The 19347-nt window shown below is 37.9% G+C and overlaps 1 protein-coding gene and 1 non-coding gene across 2 annotated transcripts; one reads left to right on the plus strand and one right to left on the minus strand.

The window, feature by feature from the left end:
* Positions 1-353: 353 nt before the first annotated feature.
* LOC145782632 (U6 spliceosomal RNA) lies at positions 354-460 on the minus strand. Its single transcript, XR_014290860.1, has one exon. It is a non-coding gene; the product is annotated as a U6 spliceosomal RNA (small nuclear RNA).
* Positions 461-3861: 3401 nt separating this feature from the next.
* Positions 3862-16468, plus strand: LOC145781749 (kelch-like protein 25). The gene is made up of 2 exons (XM_082593419.1): positions 3862-4030; positions 13573-16468. Exons 1-2 carry the CDS (start codon positions 3862-3864, stop codon positions 15303-15305), a joined length of 1902 nt encoding a protein of 633 aa, XP_082449545.1. The 3' UTR covers positions 15306-16468.
* Positions 16469-19347: the final 2879 nt, after the last annotated feature.

A 19347-nucleotide genomic window follows, 5' to 3' on the forward strand; every position in this document is an offset into this window, starting at 1 on the left:
GACCAATCAGATTATAGTTCTAGGTGGGGGTTGCTTAAAGTTATTCCAATGCGATGTACAGCCACACAGATCCAGTGGTTGATTAAAACGTCTGTTTTCGAATTTCGAAATTGTCTGTGAGCATGGGGTTGCTTATTTTAAGTTTGCAAATGTCATGTAAACATTAGTGTGCGTTTCAACGTTATTGTGTTTCACGAGCAGTGTTCTCTTTATGCAAGTTTTGGTTGGCAAAGTGGGTCGGTGTGCCAACTGAATTGATAATAAATTGGCAAAATATTACATATAAATTTAAAGACTTTTTCTGATTGTATTTTGAAAATATTTAGCTTAGTACTGCAAAAATTTTTTTTTTAAGAAATATGGAATGCTTCACGATTTCCCGTGTCATCCTTGCGCAGGGACCATGCTAATCTTCTCTGTATCGTTCCAATTTTAGTGTATGTACTGCTGAAGCAAGTACCGCAAAATGTTGTGAATCAACAAATTCTTGCCACGCTGATAAGCACCGCAAGTGACAGTTGTTTATAATCAATGAAAGACGGTTTTATAGACTCTCACAAAAAGGATGAAAAACCAAGTCATTGCTTTTTTAGAGGGAAGACTGTTCATGAATTACGAATAGAAATTACGATTTTTGGGTGATTTCCACAAGCGTTTGTTTCATGGTACCTGGTTTCTTTTTCCCAGTTATTGGAGCCTATTTTTCGCTGATATGTTTGCAGGGCACTATACTGTTGTCTGCATTGCGATGTGTCAAACATTTCCTTGTTTACTGAAACTGTTAATTGCAAGATATCTTTTGTGAAGCGAAGTGACAACACCACTCTTGCTTGGCGATGAATATTCTGGTGAAACCACTCGCCTCGCTATAAGTGCGCAGCAATGGCCGAGTGGTTAGCGCGTTGGGCTCGCAGTCGAGAGCCTGCTTGTTCGACTCCAGCCACCCGCACTTGCTGTTGTTTCTCTGGGCAAGAAACTTTACGATAATTGCCTCTACCCAGTGATCGATTTCGAGTAATGGGTAGTACCAAAATTTAAGTCATAAGTAGAGTAGACAACCGGAAACAGACATTGCCGTCGGCTGCAGCGTGGGTCAGGTGTATGTCGAAAGGCGTACACCGATGCATAGCGCTCAAGTCCGCTTTCCCGCAATGCAGGATAAAGATAAACAAAAAAACAAAAAAACAAAAAAAAAACAAGTGGCCTCGTTTATTAGGCATTGTTAAAAAAGTCAAAAGTGTTGTAAAAGGAGTTTGGCCTGGCAGTAGCGTTGTTCGATTTATTTTGTTGCTGCGGTTTTCTAACATAAATATGAAGAACATGTAACGCTGGCTACTGGGTACGAAATACGTTTTTTTCTAGCATAAGAGTCAACCTACCTAAAATTTTATTCTTGCGGCCCGCCACAGCTCTCCTTAGTGCCAAAGTGGCCTGCATGCAAAAAAGGTTGGTGACCCCTGAGATAGAGAGTTGATATTTATGTTCTCCAGGAGCATTTTTTCATTTAGTTTGGCATTTGCAGATTAAAATTTATCACGCCTTTTATCACAGCTGAGTGCTAAATTTAAACTATTAGAGAAACAATGGTTTAATGCAGACTCACAGCTGGACTTTTTTCGCAGCTATTTCTTACTCAAACACGGGAAATTTTCCGGCTGGTAATTTTCTCGACGGCAATGTTCCCGCACGGGCAAGTTTCCGGCAGGCAATATTCCCACACGGGCAATTTTCCGGCGGGCAACTTTCCGGCGGGCAATTATCCGACGGGCAATTTTCCTAGTGCCTACTTGTAGATGATGTTGACGCAGGGCTAAAGTCATCAGTGAAGATGAATTTTGAAAAGTTTTTATTATGGTCTGCCATTGTGTTATGGCCAACTGCATGCCACTTTTCATTCTCATTCAGGTAGGCGAAGCTTTAGCCACCTACTGCTCATCCTGTTTGAGGTAATTAACATGAAAAAACATTTTTTAGGATACAAGGTTTACATGGACATTATGAAACACGGTACCCAGACATTTTGCCGAAAGGACATTTTGCCAAAACTCATTTTGCCTAAAGGACTAACTGCCGAAATTATACAAACATACTATACGTATTAACATAACCTAATAACGCATAAATATCATTCACAAACAATTAATCCTTTCGGCAATTTGTCCTTTTGGCAAAATGAGCTTCGGAAAAATGTCCTTTCGGCAAAATGTCTTTCGGCAATATGTCTTTCGGCAAAATGTCCTTTCGGCAAAATGTCCGCGCACGATGAAACACATGGCTGAATGGCGGAGTGGTGAGAGCGCTTGCACGATGCTCGAAAAGCATCGGTTCGATTCCGCACCAGAGCAAATGTCTATATCTTAGCCAGTCACGGCTTGAGAAAATGTTTGGGACCAACTAATTTCATGAATAAATGCTCTTTGGCTGCATCAAGTGTGTGTTGTGTGTTGGATCGGTAATTCCCAATGTATGTTGTTATAATTGAATACGTGAATTTAAAAAGGGCCTAACTCCGATGTTTTTTTTAATTTAACTTTTTGTGCTTTCCCAGTCCTTTTTGTGTCTTCTAAAGGATTTCCTAAAAAACGGCCAATTTTTCAAGCCTAAACATAAAAAATATCCTCTTCAATATTCCCATCGATTTTAAGAAAGGCCCAACTTCAGTAATTAGGCTTCAGCTTTTCCATAGTTTTTCAATAGCTTTTCCATAGTTTTTCTTCAGAATCTTCACCGAGTGACATTTTCAGGAATATGATAGTTCTTACCGGTATACCTAAGCATATCATCATTATCGAAATTCCACCACAAAAGTAAATGACCAAAATAATTAAAACGCATTTATGTCAAAAACACCTTTATGGGAATGGGGCCCTTTTTGAATTCGCGTATACAATTAGTCATCGTTAAATAATGCTACATGTTCATTACAAAATGGCTGCTTTAAAAACATTGAAGCAAAGAAAAGTCACTGCTGCACTGCATGAATAAACCGGAAACAACAATGCTTCTGGTAAAAGCCTTTTCATCCAATACATCCTTTTAATGAGAAGCAATAAAACGTATTTGGTATTATGTTGGTATGGCTTATGTTTTTATTAATGCTGCAAATTAAACATTATTTTATGTCTAACTACATGCCACTTTTCATTTTCATTAAGGTAGGTGAAGCTCTAGCCACCTACTGCTCATCCAACTTTTCCTTTTAAGAAGAAGCAATAAAACGAAATTAGTATTATGTTGGTATGGATTAATGCTGCAAATTAAACATTATTTTATGTCTAACCACATGCCAATTTTCATTCTTCTCAAGGTAGGTGAAGCACTGCCATCTACTGCACATCTTGCCTTTCCTTTAAGTGAATCAACGTTCTGATTATATTCGCATTGTGCACAGTGGAATTCAGTGAAATATGACAAGATATAGTCAAGATCATGTTGGTATGGTTAAGGTTCTTCCAAAACGCTTAACGCCAAGGTTAACTCCGCTTCACGAAAATGTACGCAGCATAGCCGAGTGGTGAGAGCCCTGGAACGGCAATCGAAAGGATGCCGTTTCGACACCGCGCAAGAGCATGCGGCTGTGTCTTTGGCAAGACACTTAAAAGCATGCCTGAAGGTGGACACGAAGATTGGCTTCCTTGCCTTCCCGTCCACTTAATCTAAATCTTCAACTATTGGGTGAAAGCCTGGATACGACTAACAAAAACAACGAAAATGTGATTTACGTATTTCAGATGAAAGAGGTACACTTGTACATAAAAAGCTATTGATGTTGTTGCTAATGATATTGATATTGTTGTTGATGTTCTCAGATTTTTTTCATTATATACAAAATAGTATCAACTTTATTAATCCATATCAACAATGAATGATAATCCAAAGACTCATATTGCAAATGCCTACAAAGATGACATTGAGGCACGAGTGGATGATGTAAAGGAAAACCACACGGCAAACGAACCTAGCGAAGGCAGTGGAAATAAGGTTTCTGGTTCGGTCGGAGTAGCAGGCATTAAAGCTTCAGCGGAAGCAGGTGAGGTTTGAATTGTTCTTGTAGCCATATTTTACAACATGGTTAGAACATATTTACAACATGATTAGTTAAATTGTCTTGACTAAAAAAATTAAATTTTCCAAGAATCAACTGCTTTATTTCAGAGGCTCACGAAAATTCTAGCGCAAAAAAGGGCTATCAACTTCAAGCAGGGGCGGGATATACTACAATATGATCCGGTGATTATCTCTACTTTGATGTGTCTGGTGGCGACGGGAGAGTCTATGTCTCAATAAAGTCAGGCGAAAGGCAAATTGCCAGTGATTGTCCAACAACCAATGATTTTAGTATCATTGTTGATGAAAATGGATACATTCAGCGCATTAAACACGGAGAGATTTGAATCGATGAAAAAGGAAATGATCATTCTAAGCATTAGACACTTCAAGAATGTAACAAATAAAGGGTTAAAGGGGGAAAATCCCCATTTTCCACCTCAGTAGCCTATACAATACATATAAGTCTAATATGGTGACTAATGGTTCCCTTTATTTGTATTTACTTTCTGACACAAATCTGTGCTGTATCAGTGGAACAATATGCAAATATTATGTCATATATTCTGTACTTATGTTGGCATTGCTTAGAAATCACATCTTTAATAACAATTATTGCAAGAATTAAGTTCTTGGAGAATGGCAGTGATAGATCCAAATTTCAAGGCAGATGGTTGATTGCAAAGTATTTTCCTTCGGGTTTAGAAAATCTTTTTTGAAGTTTAATCTTAGGTGCCAGTAAATAAACACTAAAGCAGTCTCTTAATGAGTTGGTCAAGCGCATACCTCAAGAGTTGAACCACCGTTGCTTGGTCTTGCATTTCTTTGTTTTTTTTAACGTTGTTAAAGTCATCTAGCTGAGCATTCAGAACGGATAGTTATAATCTATGAATTACTTTAACTAAACTAATCAATAAAAAATTTGACAACACAGAGCATGCAAACTGGCTTCATTTTTAAAGTAGTCTAGAAGAGCTGCAAGGATAAATCCAGAGTCGTTAAGAAGGTGATTTGGGCCCGGTACAAACGAGAGGCCGGGCTCCCAAACAAGAAGCTTCTAACGAAAACAATTGGACCCTAAAGAATATGCTGTGCATTTTTCGTTTTCAGGCCCCTGGAAAAATCATGGGTCCCTAAAATGATCCCGGGTCTATAAATAACCCTTAGACTTCCCTGTCAAAACTACTGGATAAGTCAATCAATGTTGATAAGCCTTCTCAAGTTAACTTAAATGCTTAGTTACCCGAGTTTGTAAAAGCGATCTGATTCACTGACCGGGAAAATCGGATTGTAGGCTTAGACATAATTCTAAAAAGAAGAAAAGCAGTTTCTTGATAGGACAAAATTATTGCATCACATGTCAGTCAAGACTTGTTTGATATCTTGTTTCAATACTTGCTTCCTGATTATTTCTCTGTGACTTGACCGTGATCGAAACGAGAGTTGAACAACAGTTGATAGAAGCGAGAATTGGTTGAACAACAATTGATAAGAGTGAGAAGTAGTTGAACAACGTCAGAGCGCGGAAAGTGCTTTGAAATTTATTTGTGTTAATATTTTGCAATATTCTTAGTAAGTGTATCAACTAGTTACTCTGGCGAATGAAAAACATTTTTTGCAAAGAGACGGGGTGTGTGAGTCGTTTTAAGGTATTTTGAGACCCCTAATTCCAAAAATGCAGTTGTTCTTTTTCGAATTAAATCTAGTTTTTGAGATACACCATTTTTTTTTGCAGTTTCGAGTACCCAAATATTTAATGCCGTTGTTTATTGCATAAACATAACTGAAAATAATCCCAGACATATTTCTGAGTTATATAAACGCTATTGGGAACGTTGATTACAACCAAACAAACAGCTATTTAACGTTTATGGCCTAGTAACCCAACACTTGAAATACAACATGGAGTAGCCTAAACCTAAGATTACAAAAGGAAAAATACTGATTGTGGGTTTATATCCTTGTTGGTTTTAATTATATCGGACTGGGTAAGTAACTATAGGCTGCTCACTACCTATAGAATACATAAATTATGTTGCTTATTGACAAATACAAGCAAAATACTTTGGCTTCAAATACTGAAAAAAATTCATAACATTTTGGTTGTTCACTTAAAGTCAGGGCCGTGTGAGCACCATCTCGGACCCCAGAAATCCACTAGTGGGCTCATATGTTTAGTAATTGCTCTTAAAAATAGGACTCGAAAGCGTTTCGGGAGGAAAACTATTTTAATGTGGGGAAGAGATTTACTACAAGTGACTCAGCACTAAACAATTTACGAAAAAATATTGACTGAACCACACTTCTACCAGAATGAAAGTTGAGCACGGTACAGTAAACATTTTGTTACCGAAACATAAAGTATGTTATTAGTGGGCCCCTTGGTATGGTGCCCCGTGCCTCGACGCAATCTGTGTCCCCACGTGCCTTCCCGTACGCCATAGACGCTGCTTCTTTCTCACTGGGAAATATTTTTAGTTCCTTTTACAAACAATACCATTGCGTTCTTTAAGTAAATACACACATAGCAAAATGACTTTCACCATTGTCTGACAACACTTCGCCATGAGCTGCTATTAATAGTTTGTTTACTTCAACTGGACTGCTAGCTTTTCTAGCATTGCTCATTTGGTCGCAGTGCAAGGTGACTTATTAATTATTATTGCCATTATATAAAAAAAGTTGTTCCTGACGCTTCATAAAATGTACAACAAGTGAAGACAGTAGCGTAGACAAAGAGGTTCGGGGGATGCTTTCGAAACCAGATCCGGAATGATTTTACGAACCCGAAACTTTTTTAAAGAGAAGAAAAATTGAACAAGACATGGTATATTTTGTTTCCATTCTGCATTCATATAAAATCCATTCTATTTAAAAGACAACTTTTGATTTTTAAAAGATACCTTCTTCTTTCCAGGGATGATTTCACTAGTAGCTTATGATGTAGTTTGTAAATTTTTGAATAGTATCAAATCCCTTTGCTTAGAGCACAATTACATCAAAACGCTTCGATGCAAAAATTTTCCAACTAAGTTTTATTTCGTTTGAAAACCTAAACCATTCCGTTTTGCTATCCGCTTCAAATGAATTTGAAACGCATAAGCACAATCTCAGAATGTAGGTTACAAAGTCACAAATTTCCAAAAACTGAAGTATTGCTATAATTATAATCATGTTGATTTATGAAGGTGTTGTATTAATTGCTTTTCCCAATGGCACGCACAACAAGCGAATTTGTCTACTTTTTTCCACACTGCATCAGAGCAGACATTCAAGCAAAGCATAAATGAAAGCCATTTTTAAAGTCTTTGGTAAGAAACGGTTCAGATTTGTTCCAACAACTTGCTGCACACAAGGTTCAAGGATCGTTGGTCTGGCAATGGGCTGCCACAAAACATTTTTCTTTTCTGAAGGGTTTCCAGAGCCAAAAGGTTGAGAACCACTGGCCTACCATGTTCTGGCGACTTTCTCACCGTTCTGGTCACGTGCCCCCTGTGTTCTTACGTGCCTCCTCGTTGCCCGTGCCCCCACAAGCCTTCCCGTATCCCTTAGAAGCTGCCACTTTTTCACTGGGAAATGTTTTAGTTCCTTTTAAAAGCAATACCATCACGTTCTTTAAGTAAATACACACATAGCAAAATGACTTTCACCATTGTTTGACTACATTTCGCCATGAGCCACTGTACTGTTAATAGTTTGTTTACTTCAACGAGACTGCTAGCTTTTCTAGCATTGCTCATTTGGTCGCAGTGCAAGGTGATTTATTAATTATTATTGCCATCATATAAAAAAAGTTGTTCCTGACGCTTCATGAAATGCACAACAAGTGGAGATAGTAGCGCAGACAAAGAGGTTCTGGGGAGGCTTTTGGAACCAGGTCCGGAATGATTTTACAAACCCGAAACTTTTCTAAGAATCCGAAAGGTTGAAGAAGACATCGCATATTTTGTTTTCCGCTCTGCATTCACATAAAATCCATTTTATTTTAGAGACAACTTCTGATTTTTAAAGAAAATTTCCTCTTTCCAAGATGATTTCACTAGTAGCCTATGATGCAGTTTATAAATCTACAAAGATAGTATCAAATAAGTTTGCTTGTGAAAATTATCATAAACGTATCAAAACGCTTCCATGTAAAAGTTTTTCAACTAAGATTTATTTCGCTTGAAAACTTAAACCATATCGTTTTGTTATCCGCTTCAAATGAATTTGAAACGATTGAAACAAAAATTAACATTTCCAGTAAAACAAGGTTGCTTTTGTAAGGACTGTAAACTGAACTATGACTTCTCTGAATCTTGTAGGAAGCACAATACAATTTTCCGGGTCATTTTCGAAATGGCATATCCAAACAGCAGAGTTTGTACACCTACAGTATGTTCTAGTTGGAAGTTACAGTTACCCGCACAAGCTATTTTTCAAGTTCATAGGGGAAAAACGCTCGAGTTCTTTGAGTTTCAGATAACAACCCCTATATTTTGTAGGATACAAGCAAACAAGGAAAGATTGATATAACAAGTATAACATAATTTGCACGTGCAGTTCGCCTACAAAATCCGACAAGTTACATTTTGTTTGGAATGATGAATGTCCTCAAAGTTTAATAATTAAATTATAATTGACGTATTTGTTTTAACAGGTGTTGATATCGTTTTTGTATGGCGCAATGCTATTTCAAACAGCAGAACGAGAAAATTGCAACATGCTGAAAATTCGTTTTTTATTTCGAAAGTGTTTGTGTTTATGAAAGGTCACTCACTGAAGTTCTATATATTTGAGTTGTCCTTGCTTTATCTTCATAAATCCGTATAAAAAGAGCTGTTTTCGCCACTCTGCCACCCAGTCTATGTGCAATAAATACAAGTTAGGCAGTGGGGATCCAGGCGGGGAGCGATTGGGGTAATCGCTCTCCTAAACCACACTAAGTAATAGACATCGTGATTATATTAGTCATTAATAGTCATAAAGACGATAATGATGTCATAAATGCGTTTGTTAATACTTGCTTGGTAATCTTATTCACGGTGTATTTGCAAGGTCGGATTAATTGTCAGAGGTGTCTGGCCGCGGCAGTGCCGGTCTTTGGGGTGTGCAAACCGTGCGATCGCACAGCAAATTAGAGGGCCCGCAATTTACTCAGAAAATGCAGTAATTTTTGTCATTTCCAATGTAAAAATTTCAATTCGATTCACAAGCAAGTCCTTGAAGTCAGTTGCGGCTTTAGCAATTAGCAACAAGAAAACATAGAGACTCAGCTTTATTTCCGAAAAATGCCAAAGAAACCTTGATCTTATCCTTTTGCTATGCCACCGGACAGCACCATTTTACAGTAATATTCATACCCAAATATTTGTTGAACCTGCGCTCAGAATGCACAAAACTCAAAGTAATTTTTTAGAATTTTCTGGAGAAGGCCCCCCAGACCCCACTCTACTGGGTACCACGCCGTCAGGCTTCGCTCGCCGGCCGTCAAGCCCCCTCCCCTTTCAAAATACTTAGCTACGCTACTGAATTGGATCATTGTCATTGGGGCCGCAAAGCACATTCCGCACAGGGCCCAAAATACCCTAAGACCGGCACTGCCCGCGGGCACTTCTGCACTTTCAAATCTAGCCCGCCTGGAAAAAAGCATGAACACCCCTGGAGAAGACAGTTGGCAAACTTTAAATACGAGTAAAAGGCTGAAAACCTTTGATTTACAGTTTACAAAAGTCTTGTTGACGTCATCGCTCAAGCAACCTACGATTTGTTTAGTAAACATTGTGGTTGGTCAATTAGTTTGTATGCAAACTGCAGGTAATTTATTTTCTTTGCCGTAATTTGTCACAACGCTACATTTGCAGGCTTTGCTCATCGCTCTTTCATCATTTCTAGTTTATAATTTATATTTGATACGTAATTTACTTTACTGCCGGCTTGGTTTAGTTTTCATTCAGCATTTTTTCAATATTTACGCTTTTGCTTTTTCAATTTTTTACGCTCAGGTTTTGGCATTATTGCGTCACTGTAATGTTGTTTAAAACATTACTTGTAGGTTTTAACTGCCCTTTATCAGAACTGACGATGCACTGAATAAGTGCGAAATATATTTTCTGTAACATCTACTGACAACTGATCCCTGTTACCTTAGCAATTGAGGTTTTAGCAAACTGCAGGTAGGTTTATTAATTGTCGGAAAGCACCTTACAAGGAAGGCCAAGGTGGTAACCCACGAAACTTTCGTTCCACTACGGGAAAATCCCTAATGGTAAAAACCCCTAAGGTGAAGATCTATTCCATGGTAAAAACATTCCATAAAAACTGCACCCATCCCTTCAAACGTTTCATTAACTGATCGAATAGATTACGGTGGGCAGTGTAGGCATATGCGACGAAACTCCAGCGATTGAAAGAAGCAGCGAGAAATAGCCTAACGTGATTCTTTTTCAGAGAGTTTTTGACCTGTAGGGAGGATATGCAGAAAGCTGAGCACTGAGCTATGTCTTTCAACAACTATTTCTGATAATGAAATAAATGTTTTGAAGTCTTCAAGTTCATGGCCATGGCCTAACAACTTGCCATAAATGATGTGGGGTCAGGTCTTTATTCCTGTGTTATCGTTTATTAAGGCCACATTGTTTATTTGTTTCATTGATATAGATGTGACAGCAGTGGTTTAGGAGTGCTGTCAGTTTCAAGGGAATAAAACATCGTCGATGCATCCCGTAATAATTCCAACAAAGTGCGTTATTTCACAGTTTTAAGGGCAAAGATCACAACGGAGTAGACAACAATCCCTCAGGCAGACAAAATGCTAAAACTGGGTCTCAGGTTAGCTTGCAATTGATGTCAGAAACAGACTACGACAGCTGTAAAACAAATATTGTTTGAAATAATAGAAGTTTATTTCGTCATAGCCAACATTTTTTCTCACATTCGTAAACCCTGATAATAATCACGAGATTTCCATTAAACAAATGTTGCCTTTGAAATGCTTTATTGACAAGTGAAACCAACTGTGTTGACATTCTTTTAGATGTTGTGTTTATTTATGCACAATCGCTCACACGCAATCCATTTAAATTTAACGATAGCTGCTAAAATCCCCTCAGAAAGAAAAGTATCAAAATTAAAGCCAACAAGGGCTACATTGCGTCTCTTCATTCAATGACAATATGTATTGTTTTTTGCGTCCAACTGACTTCAAATTTCATATTGTTGTTCTGCTCTGACGCTAAGGTTTCGATTTTTAAAGCAGCTTTACAACATTGAAGAAGTGAGAACAAAAGGTACTGTCACAAAATGTGGGTTTTGAGACATTGGCAGTTGAAGACTTTTTTATGTTTCCTAAAATCAGCAGAGAAAGCAACTTTCGCTTTTGGGGCATATTTCTGTGTGTTGTCTCATGATGATTAAGGTCTCTGGCTAATTGCTGTTTTTGAGAAATTTAACAAAAATGATATGGACTTTGTCTATCGAAGCGAAAACGAATTGAAAAAACGCCTTTTTACTAATAATAACCAGTAAGTTATATTGTATAAGATTAGCCTACCATACTCAGCTTGCATTAATGATACTTTTTTAGTTTGCAGTAACTAGTTTACTCAATTGGATAGATTTTGTATTGAAAACAAAGCAAATGTGATATAACACTCTTGACATCGCATATAATGTTTTACGTAGACGACGTAGTCAGCTTACTCCACCCAATGAACCACTCGTATTGAGGGCATGTAGGCTATAATGACGTACGCAGGACTTTGTTACATGGGGGAGGGAAGCGTTCGATACACTGTAATTTGACATTTTTTTTAATCAAGAGTAGTCTAATGCTACTGTATAGTCTGACCAAGATTTAAGGTAGCCGAGGCGATATGTTGGTTAAATATAAACACTCACGGTCTTTGCGTATCTCACTGTGATTTTGGATTGAATTATTAGATATGTTAATATGAAAAGCATGATAGTAAGCCTAAACATAAAAGTAAAAACTATAATAGTTCGATTAACAGGCAATGTCTTCAGATTAAAGCATAAATCGAACCTCTATGAAAGTTTATATATCGAATACAGTTTATTACGGTGCTTTTAAGAAAAGGTATTACTTTTCTCTCAACATGTATAACGAAAAAGGCCCTACAAGGTCGTGTTAGCACTATTACGCTCCCTCCGAAATTTACTAGAGGGCCTCTACTTTTGAGTAAGAGTGTCTGAAATGTCTTTGAAACCAGAAGTTGTGAATTAGGATCAAAACCATCAGACCGACTCCACAATCTGTTGGGACTCCTTCTTTGACTACATAACAATGCAAAGGGCTATGGAGTTTAATTAAAATAACTAAAAGGTTTTTGGCCACAAGGAAGTTTTCTGAAGATAATTTGCGTTTGTAATCTTTTACAGAATTTTGTTTTTTACATATTGAGCTCTAACACTTTTCCATCAAATAGAAGTGTTTGTTTTATGAAAATCGCCTTTTCTACAGTAGCCTACTTCGATAACAACTCAAGTCAAACTAAATTTAAAAAAAAGGCAAAAATTGAAAAAAATCTGGCAACAGTGAAGTTGGAGTCAGCCAGTTTTAAAGAGTAGGCACTTAAACTTTTGTAAAACAAATGAATTATTGGACCAATCAGAGAAGTACAGGTAGAATAGCGTTTCAACCAATTGGAGGTAGAACAGAGAAAAAACAATAGGAAAAGCTGTATAACCCACATATGTCAATTTTGTTAAAGTTTGCTCAATGAATGCCTATGAGGAATCCTTTTCGTTGTTATTGTCGACAGTTAATTACCTTTAACCCTATTCGGACTAAGCTATTTTTGTGAGGTAATGGCCTGACGTGTGGACTTATTCCATCCACACTTTCATTTGCTAATAACTTTTGATATAAAAACGTTACGAGGTTGCTTTTTTCACAAAGTTAAAGCAAAATTATTGACAAACTGATTAAAATTTTAAGTGGACACACATACTTTACCAGTTATTTGCTATTACTTTTTTGCTAAAGTAGTCATTTTTTTTCTAATGTTTCCGTCATAATCTCCTTGAAATCGTTAATATCTTCGTTAAAGCTCTGGTTAAAGGCACACGGTCCAGTCATGCATGTAATCCGAAATGGTCAGCAGTCATGTAGGTCACGCAGTAAATCTTGGAAGGAACAAAACAATACAAATGTTTGCTAACTTGCTTGTACAAGATGATAAAGTTTTTCAGATGACCTGGCAATTTTAGGAGTAGGGTGTCAAAAACTGCTGATAACTAAAAAACTATACCACACAAAAATGTCATTTTATTACTAAAACAAAGATGAATAATTTTTAGGAAAAGTCATAAAACTTCAGCTAATTTGATCCAGTAACTTTTATGTAATCGATGAAAGTTTTAGGTATAGACGGAACCAGTCCACCCGTTAGTCCGAATAGGGTTGATATATTTTTGTAAAACAGTTTATTAGGATAGAGTTTTCCTTTTACGTATAGCAGGCCAATAAATTGTAATATTCTATTTTAGCTATAAGAACTTAGAAATTTGAAATGTCGTTTTCAGTTAGCGGAGAAACCAAAAGCATCCAAACGTTTCACAAGCAATCAGGGGATTCCAACATTTTTGAATTTGCGGCCAGGAAGAAAAACTCCAATGTTTTCAATGATGTTCTTTTGGAGGTTAAAACAAAGAAGGCTGAAACAGAGGAGGCTGAAACAGAGGAGGCTGAAACAGAGGAGGCTGAAACAGAGGAATTTCCAGCAAATAAATTGATTTTATCTTATCATTCACTTGAAATTGAGGAACGACTGTCGACTTATGACACCGAGAAAGGAGAATATCCCGTTATTCTACCAGTTTCTTGCGATGCAGCATCATTGAAGATTCTTATTGAATATTTTTACAGCAATTGTATCAACATTGACACAGATAACGTTTGCGACTTGCTTCTGGCTGCACATAAGTTACAGATCGATGCCGTTCGAGAATTTTGTTTTAAATTTTTGAAAGATATTATATCGCCCAGTAGTTGTATGGAGACTTATGGCATTGCAAGTCATTACAAAAACAAACCCCTTGAAGATCACGCAGTGAAGTTTATCGAGAAAAACTTCAAAGAAGTTACAAGCTGTTCAACATTTCTCCACGTAAAAATGGATAGTATGCGAACTTGTTTGCCTAAACTGAATCGTGATCACGTTTCGGAAGCTCAGATTTATGAAGCGATTGTGACGTGGACGAAACATGATAAAGAGAATCGTGCAGACGATTTTCTCGAGCTTTTTCAGCTTCTAGATTTTAATAAACTTCCTTCAGAGCATCTTCTTGACGTTGCACAAAAAGAGAACTTGTTTCAGAAAGACTCTAATTTGACAAAGTCCTTCAATAAAATTTATAAAATTTGTCTGAAAAGAAACAAAGCAAAAACAACCAGCACAAGGATCTTAAGTCTCGGAGGAAAAAAAACGGAAAAAGAAGTTGTAAACATCTTTGAGTATTTTACCAAACATACTGAAGATGAATATCCAGAATTACCAGAAGAAAGAAACGGAGGGTGTGCTGTTGAAGCTAACGGCAATGTGTGGTACATGGGAGGAAGAGATTTAGCTGGAAGAGCTAACAGAAATGTATGGGTCATGAAATTGCAACAAAGTGAGCTAAAATGGAAACCGACTGATTCAATGAAAGAAGAAAGAGCAGCAATGGCAGCTACAATCTTTGAAAGATCCTTAGTTGTAGTAGGAGGAATTTCTGGAAGAAATAAGATTTTTCGCTCTTGCGAACGTTACAGTGAAGTTGACAGATGGAAAGATATAGCACCGTTGAACAATCGACGAGTTGGACACGCACTTGTCGTTTGCCAAGATGCTTTGTACGCTTTCGGTGGATATGATGGGAGGTCAGCATTACAATCTGTAGAACGGTTGAAAGCAATTAACCAAGAGTGGGAAAATGTGTGTTCAATGAACATTCCACGAAGGGATCTGACTGCTGTATGCTGCGATGGCAAAATTTACGCCATCGGAGGCTGCAGCGAGATGGAGAAAGTAAGTCTCAAATGTGCCGAAATGTATGATGTGAAGAGAAACATGTGGAGCTACATCAGCGAAATGAACTTTGCACGGAGATGTTGCTCTTCCTGTGTTTTCCAAGGAAGGATTTTTGTTGTAGGAGGAATTGATGATGAAGGAAAGGTAGTGCAAAATGCTGAGTTCTACGACCCTCTAACTGACAAATGGATTATTGGGGAAAAAGTCGGAAAAGAGCTTATTTCAAGCACAATTATTGCGATTTAACAATGCAAATTATAGCCATGCAAATTATAAACAGTTTTACTACTGCGTAAAGAAAGGATGTTTTTATCTGTATGATTACAATTGTGCAATGGACAATTATAAAATTCATTCTTCGTCGGCGTTCATCATCACAGATGGTTCATCAGTGCCTTAACAATTTTGTTCAGCTATTATCTTCTGTATTCTTTTGTAAATAATGTATTAAGTATTATTGGTCTATAATTTACTATTTGCCTTGGTATATGTATTATTGGCCTGACTACTTGAGATTAATTATTATAGGCTAGAACTGTAAAACATCTTGTTCTTAATTCAATTAATACTGATTTGTGTTATTGTACAACGGAACGTCGCTCACGTGGCAAGTGGCTAAAGCACTGGGGCAATCTGCAACGAACTTTGATTCGACACCTATCGAGATCTTGCGGCTGTGTCTTTGGCAAGGCACTTAAAGTCATACTTAAAGGCGGACACGACGGGTGGCTTCTTTATCTTTCTGTCTGTGCAATTAAAATCTTTGTAGCGATCCATTATTGCGTCATATAAGTTTCTTTTTCTTTAACTTTAGTGAACTAGTTTAAGCTAATATTATTTCCTAAAAATTCTGTAATTTTCCATGCAACCTGCTTCCGAAGGAAAAAGGGAGCAGACAATAAAATGGTTTGTTCGCATTTGGCGAGAGCCCAGCTCAGCAGAGCTTAGAAAACAATAAATTGATTGTAAAGTTTTACGTAACAATTTGGACGACTGTTAAAATGTAATAATTTGTGGTATTGTTTCACTATCCTGTAATGTTTAAATTCATTCAACCTACAAAATTATGAATACTTTCTGTTATCCTCAAAATTATAGTTAGAACAACGATTATGTGGAAAGAGTTTATTGGAGTCAGATAGCTCAATTTAGACAGATAGAATATTCATCAGGTAGTTAGACAGTCTAAATATTAATCTAAGTATAAACACTCATTACACTATAATTATAAATATAATCACATTTTCACCTACTGGATATTAACCTGGATATGGCATCAAAAGAAGAAACATAGGCCTAAGTTGAAGTGGAGTTTCCATTGTCTCAAATGTGTTTTTCCAATCTTGTTCTGCGTAAAGTTACGATGTTATGCGCTTTGTAATATCATTTCAAGTCAAGGTTTATTACCCATTAAAATATATCGTCTAAACTTGTTGAATTTAATGAAGTCATTCAATCATTAACAATGAAGTTATTAGTAGGACAACTTGTTGTTGCAGTAAAATGAGAAATGTGCATTTTTGGAATTATATTGCAGCCTGCAGTACTTTGGTTGGTTTGGCTTGGCGATCGCCCCCCTGCCCTAAAATTTTCTATGGATGGGGGCAAGGGGGGCAATGGTGCCCTTTTAAGGTTATGTGAGCTGCTGCACATTTTTCAATAATAGCAGCTTCTGCTATTCGCTTTTAGCCTAATTACAATCTTTCTTTTTTGCCTCAAAGTAATATTCACACACAAAATTCTGTATCACAGTAGCATGATGCCCTTCCGTGCCATTGTTCTTTGTACACCGGTATGTAGTTCTTGTATCATTAGGCTACTCGATAATGAGCTATTGTGTAGGTCACAACTCACAAACATAATTTATTGCAATTCTACCCCTCCCAAGCTTTTTCAAAGACGGTTTTGTCACAACCATGTTTGGTGCTACCACCAGCCGTCAAAATCAAACGGTAATGATTCGAGGCACCACTAACGACCGTTTTGCATTGCATAGGACCAAAAGTAGGGCCGAATGGCCGGGTAATGTTGATGACTGACTTATGAGAAAAAATGTTCCTCGTGATCTGGGTTTTAGTAAGAAAAAAGATCTGAGTGATACAGAATTGTAGAAAAGTGAAGGAATAGTAACCTATAAACGTCTTGGCATGGCAAAGAGTGTGAGAACCTGGAAGTTAAAAATTTTTAGACGAAAAAGTAGGGATGGTAGGTGTAAGTAAGCCGTTATGATATAGCGTCAAATTAGGAAAAGTGAATGCTGAAGGCAGGTTTAGCGCCATGAGGTGTGTAAAAATGTGGCTTCGTACCACAATGACAGACAAAAGTTTAAACAACGGACTGTTTGCGACTATTCACAAACAGGGGACGGACACCATTGACTTAAATGCTGTTGCAAATGAGCTCATTCGAGCAACCGGTGCGCGTAAAATGTACTTTGGATTGGTTTGATATTTGTCTACACCAGAGGTGACGAACCTGCGGCCCGTCAAAGAATTTTGTGCGGCCCGCAAAACAACTGACAATCGCTTCGCATGCATTAAAGACAAAATACATCTCAAAGCTGTTTTATGCCTTCACTGGTGCACCTTTCCTTTGCTACAGGTCGAGGCTGACAGATGAAAATCTTAGTGTGCAGTCGAGAGTTGCCACAACGTTTGTTCGACCTAATATTGAACGCTTAGTCAAGCAAAATACTTTCTAAAAATCCCACTAAGCAAAAAAATTCAATGCTTCAATGTTATTTTTTAATATTTTATGCTTCAATGCTGCATTAGATAGCTTCAGCTGTATGATTGGCATGGGCTTTTGTTTGTTATTTGAAAAAGAAATTTCATTAACTGATTTGTTGTTTCGGAGCATATTGATCGAAACATTTCGTCAACTTGAGCAAAAAAGATAGAGCCAAAAAAGAAGAAATCATACTCATATGACAGCAAACGCTTAAACTGGAAAATTAAACTTAGAAAATTAAACTGTCTTCAGTGCAAGTACTGTTGTTGCTCTATCCTTTTTGCTCAAGTTGATTTGTTTTTATTTTTTACTGTTGTATGTTTCGATTCTGCGTAAGATAATTTCAACTGTGTGGGTTTTATTACTTTCATTTGCCGTTTGTTACTTTTCATGGCAGTGTCGTTATTATGGCAGTGAGCACTGCGGCACCAAACAGGTGCACATGCAGTACTCTGCTAAAGCCATAAACAGCGCCCTGCGCACAGTGACCGGATGCCTGCGTCCCAAACCATTGGACAATCTCCCCATTCTCGCTGGCATCCAACCCGCTGAGCTTCGTCGCGAAAAAGCCCTCTGTCCCTCGGTCGACGGGCACTGGAACGTAACCACCCTCTCCACCACAAGATCTCTGCTCTCCCAAACGAGCACCCCCGTCGACTGAAATCAAGACACCCATTTGTGCCAGCCGCTCAACTTCTTATCAACGAAGCTGATGTACAAGACATCTCTGCGGCTGCTTGGACGGACCATAAATGGAGTTCTGAATGGAAGTCAACCGCCACCAGACTCTATTCCTTCATCCCTGACGCCGAAACACGCCCCATCGGTTTAGCACTACCAAGACAGGCATAGGTGCGCCTCAACTGTCTCCGTACGGGCGTCAGGCTTTTCCACTCAACCATTCACCAATGGGGAATGGCCTCTTCCTCCTCCTGTGAATGTGGTGCCGAGGAACAGACCGCAGACCACATCATCAATGACTGTTCCATCTTCAAGCCACCTAACTGAGTGGAAGTTCTGCACGTCATGGATGATGAGACCAAAGACTGGCTGCTCTCTAGTAGCCTTTCATTGTAGTCCGGGAACATCATGAATCTAGAGTGGTAAAAGGATAGACCCTCGGCCCCAGACGCTCACACAACGAGGACGACTTTTCATGAATAATATCTTGAGTCGCTTCTAAAACATTTCATAGTTGGTAACGAGTAAAACGTTGTGTGGGCCGATATCTCATGTGTAATTGACAAAGTGGCCCGCGACCGCAAAAAGGTTCGTCACCCCTGGTCTACACTCTACTGTCGGCCTATATGCACTATACAGTATACAAATTATCCCGTGGACACATTTTATACTTTGCAGCAGATTGTGACGCTATGAACGTGACATTTATCTTTCGTTTATTCTTTTCAACCTATTTCAATATAGTCTATTTCATTCATTTATCTTCATCTGTCTCAACTGTCGAACTCAACAGTCGAACATATGTCGAACTGCCCAGCATTATCGCTATATCTTATCTTAAGACTTTAAAAAAGTGCCCTTTTTTCATAATCCTCCC

This window comes from Aplidium turbinatum, chromosome 13 (genome assembly GCF_918807975.1).
Source record: "Aplidium turbinatum chromosome 13, kaAplTurb1.1, whole genome shotgun sequence".
NCBI classification, from domain to species: Eukaryota; Metazoa; Chordata; class Ascidiacea; order Aplousobranchia; family Polyclinidae; genus Aplidium; species Aplidium turbinatum.